Source organism: Triticum dicoccoides, chromosome 3B, assembly GCF_002162155.2.
Source record: "Triticum dicoccoides isolate Atlit2015 ecotype Zavitan chromosome 3B, WEW_v2.0, whole genome shotgun sequence".
Taxonomy (NCBI): domain Eukaryota; kingdom Viridiplantae; phylum Streptophyta; class Magnoliopsida; order Poales; family Poaceae; genus Triticum; species Triticum dicoccoides.
In genome coordinates this window covers 731427825-731439117 of record NC_041385.1, presented here as the reverse complement: position 1 = coordinate 731439117, position 11293 = coordinate 731427825, and the positions used below count along the sequence as shown (strand labels likewise).

Below are 11293 nucleotides of genomic sequence, written 5' to 3'. Positions count from 1 at the left end.
GAAGAAGAGGAGGGACATTCTTCTTTTTTAGTTTCTTATAAGGGGTTAAAGCTGATGTGGCGGTGCCCGGTCAGCAGTCAAGATAGTCAAAACCGCTTGACTGAAGAAAAACCAAGACCAGGGTTGTGGTTTGATACTCATAGTTAGTTGAGGGTATATTTCGACCGGTTTCGTAGTTCAGAATTGTAAATCAAACTGAGTGGTTAGTTCGGGGGTTGAAATATGGACTATTCTCTTTTGCAAACAGGTACCCTTCATTCTACGCTGGGCGGCACATCTTTCTTTTTTTCTTCTGTTTTAACGTCAAAGAACTGTGCTTCCAGTGTGTTCCAAACTTACAATCTCCTGATCCTATGTAAGGTGCGCTAACCACCCCACCACCCAGACCCGATGTGTTTAGTTACATCTTTTTCCTTCTTTTCTTCCTTTCTTCTTTTTTCTTTTTCCTTTCTTCTTTTTTCTTGTTCCTTTTTTCTTTTTAGGTTTTTTTGTTTTCTTATTTTCGTTTTGCTAAGTTGAATTAACTTATTTTCGAAATTGAATGAACTCTTTTTTAAAATCTATGATTTTTTTTTCAAAATTGATGAACTTTTTCCAAAATTGAACGAACTTCTTTCAAAATTGATTTAACTATTTTCATTTTTATTAAATTTTCTTGAAAATGGAAGATTTATTTTTCCAAAATGATGTATGTTTTGTTCAAAAATGATGATTTTTTCCCCAAATATATGAAATTTCTCAAATTCACGTTTTTTAAAATAATTAAATCTAAGTGATACATTATAAATATTGCGTCTCCCCCGCAAAAAAGACATTATAAATAGCGCGTCCACACTTGTTCTTACAATGTTGGCGCTGCTTTGAGTCGCCGCAATTGGGTAGCTCTATTGGCTTAAGAGAGTCCAATGGCTTGAGTTCGAACCCTGGACAAAGCCGCTTTTTTCGCGTTGTAAGTTGCACTCGCGTTTCGTGGGCCGGAGCTTCAGTTGGCTTCACGGCCCATCACGTGAGGCGGGTTCATCCTTGATTTTTGTTTCCTTTCTTTTTTCTTATATAAAAAAACCTAAATTGTTTTTTTTCCTGAGAATAGATAGAATCTTTGATGGTACGTGAAAGTCATGATGGCTTGCACGTCAATCTCTCATTTGAATTTTTATTAGATTCTGCCACCACGTAAAGAAGACCCCTTCTCGAAGTCGGATCGAGGCGAACGTAGGATAGTCCCACACCGACCACCAAGGGCGGCACCCCCGAAGAGAAAAGTCCATATTCCAGGCTTATATACCAGGGCTGGACATCAGAGAGGCCCAGCAACCCAGCAAAGACACCCCCGTCCCACCAATTTAACCCTAACCATTTCGGGGCGGAAACCCTCGTCATCTCCTTTCGGCGGCGGCGGCGGCGGCGGAGGCGGCGCGCGGTCGTGGGAATGAAAGCCGCCGACCAATCCCATGCCCCCCCTGTCCCTCGTCCCTTCCGTCGGGCGAAGCAGCCAAGCACCACCTCTCGCCACGAGGGCGAAGGCGGAGGAGCCGATAGAAGGAGAAGACCATCTCGGCGTGGCGGTACCTCGAAGCGAGGAAGAGGGCGGCCTCATCATCTTCTGCGACCTTGCTCCTCCAATTGGGGGGCGACGCGCGCACGCACAGGGGCGGCGGCAGCAGCGGCAGCGCTCAACACCAGCAACCAAGATTTGTCATCAACCTGTGCTCATATCCAGATCCTCCCCTCCCGGGGATGTGATGATGATTCGAATCCAAGGGGGAAACTTTCCCCCTCAACCTGTGCTCAGATCCAGATCGTCCCCTCCCGGGGATGTGACGATGAATTGAATCCAAGGAAGAAACATCTGCTGCGCCCTAGTCTCTCCATCATCCAGAAGCGAGGAAGAAGGCGGCCTCATCATCTTCTGCGACCTTGCTCCAGCCAGCCCGACGATTCGAAGATACCAGAGCAGAAACATATGCTGCGCCCTTGTCTCTCGATCCAGCCGCCCACAAATTATTGTTGGGGGGCAAAACGCTCGCGGACGAACAACAACAACTGGTACGTCAAAAGCATTTCTTGTCGACCCCCGAGATATGATGATTATGACTCCCATTCTTCTTTGCGCGCAGGAGGGACTGGTCCAACCTAGACGATGGGCCGTTAGGTCTGATCGCTGAGCGCGTTCTCGCATTTGACGTCGCCGACTATCTCCGCTTCCGTGCCGTGTGCCGTCCATGGCGGCACTGTTCCACAGAACCGCACACCCATGGCGGGCTTGACCGCCGGTTCCATCCCTGGCGGTGGGTACTGCTCCGCGAACCACTAGCTGCTCCAAACCGCCGTTGCTTCCTGAACTCCTTCACCGGCGAGTTCATCCAAGTGGACCTCCCGGAGCTCCTTGACCATGAGCTTCTTGCTGTCACCCCGGAGGGCCTCCTTGTCCTGCTCCACGACCACAACCACGTCCGCCTGCTCAACCCGCTCACGCGTCACGTCACAGAGCTACCACCGCTCACCACGCTGCTTCCTTCTAAACACCATGTCATGCTTTCCTATTTCAACATAGACGACTTCTTAGCGACAGGCTCTGGCATTGCTAGTGATGATTCAACAGTGGTGCTCTGCTTCAATAGGTTCCGCATTCTTGGCATGGCAAAGCCCGGTGATGACCACTGGATTTTGCTGAAGTACAACCATGATGGGTTCACATACACACCCTTAATGTTTGCAGGGCGCTTCTACTATGTTAAGGTTGATGGTGTCATGGCGCTGCAAATCTGTCCTAACCAGCCACCACGGCTGGAGGTGGCTGCCAAGCTGAATATGCATGTCTCACCAATTTCGGAAGGGTTGCACCTCGTCAACAGTTGTGGTGACTTGATGCTGATCCACCGTCAGACTGTTCCATTGACGTCGCTGGATAAATCGTGTTATCAGTATGACATGTATCGAGTGAATTTGGATACCGGAACACTATTACCAGTCAAGAGCTTGGGTGGTGGCGCGGGGCGAGCGATGTTCTGGGGCATGCATTGCTCTTTCTCGGTGCCTCTAGAGGTTTTTCCCTCTGGCTCCATTAGCGCTGACACCATCTACCCGAGCTTTGACTTTACTGAGAGAAGCCTGTTAGAAGTTGGAGCATATCATCTCCTGGATGGACACATTGATCGACCATCTGGCTTGTTGCAGCGGCCGAATACTCTGGTTGACTGTCTATCTTTGTCCAATACGGTTGATGATGAGTAGTCTAGCCCCATTTCCTTCGATAATTTAGCATGAATGGTTATGCAATATGGACATTTTGTCCCATTATTGCTAGCATTTGAGTGATTGTATCTTGCTAGAGCTGAAGCTGAATCAACTCTTTGCTGTGCTAAAAATTCTGTACCTGTAACACAAATTCGATGGGAGATAATAATAATAATCTATGCTGCTACTCCTTTTTATTTATTTATTTATGAAACAAGGTGCTTGTGCAATTTCAGTTTTTCCACCTGGGCTGCTATCTATTCTAAGATGTAAATATTGAGTTCACTCGATTGCATACTGTCTACAATTTACTTTTCCATTTCAATTCCATGTCATTTTCTAATATAGAAACTCCCTATGCCCCATAATTCTTGTTGTGGTTTTAGTTCAAATTTGAACTGACAAGAATTGTGGGCTATGTTCTTGTTTGAGGGGATATGTTTTTTTAGGTGTAGAAGCCATTTTATTGATCGAATTCCACAGAATGTGGGATGCAAACCAGGATTTATCTTGCCAAGCCACACATGACGACCTTAGCTAAAGTAAGAGCAAATTTAGCTAATCAATGAGCTTCAAAGTTAACTACTCACTACATACGGAGCAAAATGAGTGAATCTACACTCTGAAATATGTCTCCATACATCTGTATGGTGTAGTCCATTTGAAATGTCTAGAAAGAAAAATAAAATTACAGGAAAAAGGAGCTGATCTAGCCATGATTTCGTTGATGATGGCTCCATACACACCCTCACTGCTCCTCAGTATATTATTGACAACTTGCTTTGAATGTGACGATATGACAAAGTTTCGGACCTGAAGATGTTGCGCCCGTGGGATAGCCTCTCGACAGGCTATAGCCTCCAGAGTTGCGGGATCATGTACCCCATCAATTATTAGAGCTGAACTTCCCAGGAAAGTACCCTTGGTTGTCACGACAGATCGCAGCTGCTGAACTTCTTCTTTGTGCTCTGACCCCGCGACCCGCGTCTACGTGTATTTTTGCGAAGTTTCTGGTGGTGCTTTGGGCTGTCGAACAGTTCCTGCTGCTGCAATAGTCGCCATGGGAATAGGATCTGCAGCATTTTTCTCCTTCACAGCATCTAGATCCCTTTTTTTTCCGGGTCATCTAGATCCCTGATGAACCGGGTGATGAACTCTTTTATTGCATGTGGAGCTTTGAAAAACCGCCTCGTGTATTGCTTTGCGCCGTGATGTCCAGATCGACCAAAGTGTTACCACCATTAGCACAAACTTATCATGTGGGAGTTTCTCCATCAAAACGAACAACCAGCACTTGGCACTTAATCGACCAAAGTTCTTCATCAATAAGTGCCCATGTACTCCCTCCGTTTCTTTTTACTGCGCATATAAGATTTGATCAAAGTCAAACTACACAAAGTTTGACTAAATTTATATAAAAAAATGAAATATGTAAGTGGCAACCGTGTGGCCTGATATCCTTCCTTTCCCGCCCCCCGATTTTCAGGCAAAAATAATGCTGGGATTGAGATTTGATCATTGGTCTATAAGTAATCAACTAAGGAAGCTAACCACCTCACCTATGACAACCATTGTTGAACAAGCTAAGGGAAATACTGTTTTTGACATGTTTTGCCTTTAATATTTTAGCACTGAAAAACTTTTGTTTCACCTATCAAACCTGGCACATAAACTTTTCCCGTGGTAAATTCTCCATCACCACCACGATAAATGACGCACTACCAACATGATAACTTTTGTATACCACGCGGTACATTATGTGTAAGTAGCATGGTCATAAGCACCGAAGGCATGATAACTTTGGTGAAAGCATCGTGGTAACTTTGATCATTGGGAAGAAACTTGTTGAACCCCGGCCCCCGGTAATTTCTGTAAATAGCACGATAACATTCACACCATAGACCTGATAATTTAGTTACAAACATCGTGGTAACTTTAACCATTGGGGAAGAAAATTGTGAAAAGATACCCGATAATTTATGTGTAAATAGATGGTAATATACACAGCGCACATATGATAACTGAGGTAGAAACACCATGGTAACTTTGACCATAGGGAAGATTTTTTTTTTGAAAAGATACTCCGGTATCTTCTGTGTAAATAGCATGGTACTATACCTCCCTCCCCTGGTATTTTTATGTGTAAATAGGATGAAAACATATGCACTGCGATAACTAAACACCATGATAAGTTTTTGACCCGTGGGGGAAAATTTTGCTGAAACATACCCCTGATAAATTTTGTGTAAATAGCGTGATATTTTAAGCACTGCGGACTTGATAGGTTACCTAGAATCACCATGATAACTTTCTGTCCCGGGAAAAAGTTGTTCAAAACATCCCCGGTAATTTTTGTGTGAATAACATGATAATATAAACACCGCATAACCGACAACTTACAATATAAACATGATGGTAACTTTTTACCAAAGGAAAACAAGTTGTTAAAAACATATACTTGCCTCACGGGTCCTCTTAGATGAACACAACACTTGGTGTGCCACGGAAAAGCCACATAATGTTTAGTGTCATGAGGGGCACACGTGTCATGGGTTGGCCCAGAAAAACGGCCCACTTTGACCCGCTATAGGTGTGATAAGTTACGCAAAAATATCGTGGTAATTTTTGACCTATGTAAAAAGTTACCGGAACACACCCAGGTTTTTAGGTGTAAGTACCATGATAATATACGAATTGTAGACCCGGTAACTCATGTACAACCCCCCATGGTAACTTTGACCAGGGGCGAGGTTGATGTACACATATCCTGATAACTTATGTGTAAGTACCACGGTATTTTACACATCGAAGACCTTATAACTTGTATACAAAACACAGTGGTAACTTTGAAAGGGGTGTAGTTGTTGAAACATAGTACCTGGTAAGTTCTATATAAATAGCACGGTAACTTACGCAACACAGGCATGATACCTTGCATGCGAATACCATGGTAACTTTGTCCTGAGGGAAAATCGTGGTAATTTTCTGTACTTTCTGTAGTAACAAAATTGTAAAAAAAAGGGGCCAAAACGATTAGTTTCTTTAATTTGAGCAACAAATACCTAAGGGTGAGTTGATTGTGGTGGCGCGCTTTGGTGCCAAGGAAGTGTGGGTTCGAATCCCACATGCGCAATATTTTTTTATCATTTGGTGGACGTGAAGAAGTGGCAGTTTTCTCGGGGTGGGCGCCCGAGATGTGCGGGAAAAGCAGGTTTCTCGGGCGAGCCTGCGGGGTCGTTCGGGAGAAGGCGGGGTCGAAGGAAGGGGGATCGTGTGGATTTTAATTATATGAACGTAGCACAAAATGGAAGAGTGCCCCTAATGTTGCCACACTAGGGGAATGTGCGATGATCCTCACACCTTGACAACAATAATGGCTTCTCCCTCCTGCTTCAAAGTGACTACAAATATTATATGGTAATAATTTGTGCTTCAAAGTGTAATTTCTGTTTTTTACATTTTGACTAGTGTATGCCTTGCTATTCAAGACCGTTTTTCCAAGACGGAGTTGGTCCAAATGATGCACCATATATACCGCGCCTGCCACTAGTGCACACGTTGAACAAGAACAACATTTCTAGAAAATGCATGGTATGATTTTGATCGCTTTCATACACACATTCTTCTTTCAAATCATAGTATGTATGTGTTACTATATATATTGCTTACTATATTACTCTCAAGTTCAAGAACAGAAGCTCCCTAGATGTGTTCTGCCTCACGTGATGGATGACTACCACGACGAGATGCACGTGGCTCAAAATTAATGAATGGAGCCAACTATGTACTGAGAGACTGCGAGTTCAAGATTGGAGATCGGAGTGGATATCTCTGTCCTACACCATGGACATGCAAGGGTTCCTATATTCTTCAAAATTTCTCTAAAGTAGAGCAGTACCGTGTTAGTAGTAACGATGGTTGAATGAACAAGGTGTAATATGCACGCATGGTTTAGTCACCTATATAGCTAGTAGTGTGTGGTTAATATATGTACGCATGTGAATAAACGATGTGTGTGTATATATTAATGCAACTATCTTGTCGAAATCAATGTGGGACAAAAACGTGTTTATATAAATTTGTCATAAACGACGCTGCCGTGGCAGCGGTTTTCTGCTGCCCTGGTAGTATTTTTTTACAGCTTTCAAAAACCTAGTACTGGCGTTGGACATTGCGCGACGCCAGAGATTCATTTATCTTATTACTGTCGTTGAACTGTATCAAACACCATAGCTATTGTTGATAATTCCGTCGTGTGGTTAAATCCGACGCCATTAGTGTACATAATAGTGTTGACGAAGGCTCCAGCGCCACCACTATTTTTTAACACTAGCGCCATATTGGTGGCGTGGGGCTCCTACACCAGCAAGGCTGTTTTTTGCACGCCATAGCTAGGCTTTTTTCCACTAGTGATCGGCCCTCACCGCAGCCTCCTACACGGCCGGAGCCATGGTTGTTGCGTTCGGGGCGCCCTGAGCTCCTGACAATCATCGGTGTTATGGGTGCGCATGTTGTGGTAGACACAAAACAGGCGGCTGTCCTTGCTGAGCTCATCATGGTCGCGGCCGTGCTTCAGCTCTGGCTCCGCCACCAACACGGTGGGGCCCTTGCGCTTCACTTCCTTGGACTTGGCCTTCTTGTATTCGGGCTCGACATCGGGGTTGCCGAGGAGAGCGAGGCGGCCTTCTTCCACCTTGGCGCACTTGTCGGCCAGGTTAAACAACTCCAGTGTCGTGCATAGGTCGTCGTTGATGGTGAGCTTCTCACTCATCCTGGCGTCTGTGATACCGTCGGTGAACGCCGAGATGATGGTTTAATCCGAGGCCTTTGGGATCTTGAGGCGAACCTGGGTGAAACATTGAATGTACTTGTGAAGGGTCTTGCCAGGGCGCTGCTTCATGCGCCGCAAGTCGTTGATGGTGAGGGCGCGGTCGCGGGTGCCTTGGAAGTTAGCAATGAATCGCTTGCGGAGCTCGTCCCATGAGGAGATCGATCCCTCAGGCAGGTTAATGAACCAGGAACGCGCGCCGTCCCTGAGAGCCACGGGGAACCAGTTTGCTATGACCTTGTCATCGTCGTTCACCGCCTCGATGCTCAACGCATAGAGCTAGAGGAACTCCGTAGGGTCGGGGACGCCGTCGTAGCGCGGGGGCAGCTCCAGCTTGAACTTGGCCAGCCACACCACCCGGCGCAGCTCACGGGTGAAGGCACGACAGCCCGCGGCGCTCACGGGCGCGCCTCGCGCTGGAGCAGTGCGGTCCTGGCGTGCATGCGACGCGGCTTCTTGGACAGCTCAGTCTTGAAGCTGGCGCAGCAGCACGGGAGGCGCGCGCATCATGCATCGGCCGGTGCATGATATGGCAGCTGGCCTTGTCACGAGCTGGCACCGGTGCTCCACATCTGTTTCCTCTGCATATATAGTCATCCAGCCCCCAAGTATTATTCGTAGGAAAAGATATATTTGAGTAAGGTTAGGACTTGTCCATATGTTTCTGCAAGCTCTAAAGTCATAACCCTCATGAGCCGGCTTATCTTGATAAAAATGAACCGAGTCATTTCCAGTATTTGAAAAAACTCCAGACCATAACCCTCACGGGCCGGCTTATCTTGATAAAGATGAGTCAGATCAAAAAATATAAATGTGAAAAAAAACTTTCACACACATTAGCCCCCAAGTGTCAAGTGCTAAACTTGCAACGTGCTTGAGACTTGTACATAGATTGTATCTTGACAAATATGTTTATATCGTCTTAACTCTTACTTGCAAGATGCCTTAACTCAGGCTGAGTCCCAGGTGGTCAATTTAAAGACCAGTCTTGAGCAACAAGAGGATGAAACACGCCAAGCTAACTCTAAGCTTAAACTTAGTTTGGAAGAAAGCGAGAAGCTCAAAGCTGGATTCTCAACAGAAAGAACCACCTGGGATAATGAGAAGGCCATCTTGGTACAAAGAGCAGAGACTGCCGAATCCTCTTGGAAAGAGACTGTTGCAGAATTGACCGGCTTAAAACGCTATATATCCCAGATGAAGCTGCTACCTTTGGTAAGTAATTCAAGATGTTTCGAGCACTTCCAATTTAATCTGTCCGACGACTTATCTGTGCACTTATTCAACAGGCCCTAGGAGTGCCAACCTTGACCAAGACATGTTGGTGAAGCTGAAGGCGGTTTACACTCTCGTGGAGCAGCTGTATATAGGCACTCAGCGAAACATAGCAGCCATGTCGCACAGTAAACAACCACCTTCACTCATCAGGGAGGTACTAGACAAATTATCTGTCATACCCAAGAGAATTGAAGAAATTAAGCGATCATCCTCCCGAGCTGGCGCCATCACTGCTTTGAGCTGGGCCAAAGCATGGCAAGCGGAACTAGACCCTATGGAATTGGCCACCGGATGTCCAAGCTTTAAAGAGGATGGATCGCCTTTTGAAGAAGCAGATTTTACCAAGTGCGTCAAGGAGATGCGACCTTTGGTGAGCAAATTGGCCGAAGAAACTGATTTGTCCAAATATCAGGCAGCTTATACAATGGATAACTCAAAAGTGAATGTGCCGGCTTATGAAGTGATGGAGCTCATCCCTCCAACGCGTAAGCACACTTTTGCTCCTGATGTTGATCCAGCCACCCTTATGGATGATGAGGCTGTGTTCAAAGCTTTAACTGGCATCGACTGGTCATCACCTGACTTCCAGACGGTGGGGGAAGAAGAAGAAATGGTGCAGGATAATCCGGAAGCTTCAACTCATCAAGACCAAAACAACTGATCCAAGGGGCGACTCTTAGATCGCGGTGTGGCACTTGTCTTTGAAAAACTCTTAATCATTTGGGCTTTGGAAAGCCTTGTAATAGGCTAGTTGAAACAATGATCTGCTATGCCATCGTGCATGTGATATCCTTTGAATGTTTAAACCGCCATGCTTGATTTTTATCACCTGCCACTTGTGCGTATAATATTATCAGTTATGTGAATCATATGAAACATCATCATACTTCCTATAGACTGATATCATGATGACACTGTAATGATTTTAATCCAGCATGGGTATTAACCCGTAAACATGAATTATCATGACTTGAATTTATTCAAGACGAATCATCTGAGCGACTTAAAGTCTGCTTATCAGGGCGGGTTATTAACCCAATATGCTCAAATATGAGTCATAGAATCAAGGCTACATGGCCTGAATTGTGAAAACCATATATTAATATGGAAGAAGGATATGAATCCAAAATTGTTAGAAAAATAGCAAATTAGAAAAACAAGGCTTTCATAGGCCGCCAAGCCTAAATCTTCAAAGTGCTTTCATGGGCCGCACAGCCACCGAGTTATTTTACAGCACACCTGTAAGCCGGCCCTCACATGACAAACCGCCAATTTAACTTTAACGAGTTAAGGGTCTTATTTGAAAGATTGACTGTTAAGAACACGACGGGTCATTTCAGGATTACCTGGGCGGAGTAGCAACGACATACAGGTCGGTTAACCCGAAATTTGGTGTTTACACCTGGCATGTAAGCCCATCAAGATGGTAATCAAGGCTCTGCTCATTGAGCAGGTAGCCCCCGAATGACCAATGAGACGACATGTAAGCCAGATCAAGAGGGTAATCAAGGCTCTGCTCATTGCGCAGGTAGCCCCCAAGTGACCGAAGAAACGACATGTAAGCCGGATCAAGAGGGTAATCAAGGCTCTGCTCATTGAGCAGGTAGCCCCTATGTGACCAATGAGACGGCATGTAAGCCGGATCAAGAGGGTAATCAAGGCTCTGCTCATTGGGCAGGTCGCCCCTAATTGACCTTATGAACAAATAATAAAGGCTCAGACACTTTATAATGGAAATGACAGAGGCCCTGACTTATCAAGGATGCCGGCTTTATTATAGTGATCATAATATGTACACTGAAGAAACTATGTACATCACAAGAGTCGGTGGCTCAGGTGTATAAGGCCGAAGATGAGCAATGTTCCAAGGCCGACGGGTCTCCTCCTCCGATGTGCATGAGTCCTTGTGGTCTCGAATATCAATGAGGTAATATGACCCGTTGTTCAGGT

At 45.4% G+C, this 11293-nt stretch overlaps 1 protein-coding gene across 1 annotated transcript; it reads left to right on the top strand.

Annotated features, from left to right (window-relative positions):
• Nucleotides 1–1325: 1325 nt before the first annotated feature.
• Nucleotides 1326–3450, top strand: LOC119278157. The gene is made up of 2 exons (XM_037559508.1): nt 1326–2046; nt 2118–3450. Exons 1-2 carry the CDS (start codon nt 1430–1432, stop codon nt 3232–3234), a joined length of 1734 nt encoding a protein of 577 aa, XP_037415405.1. The 5' UTR covers nt 1326–1429; the 3' UTR covers nt 3235–3450.
• Nucleotides 3451–11293: the final 7843 nt, after the last annotated feature.

Bases quoted from the DNA above. Each gene is read 5' to 3' on its own strand.
- LOC119278157 (XM_037559508.1), top strand. From the start codon at position 1,430: ATGAAAGCCGCCGACCAATCCCATGCCCCCCCTGTCCCTCGTCCCTTC. The intron at 2,047-2,117 runs GTACGTCAAAAG...CTTTGCGCGCAG, and splicing joins CGGACGAACAACAACAACTG to GAGGGACTGGTCCAACCTAG.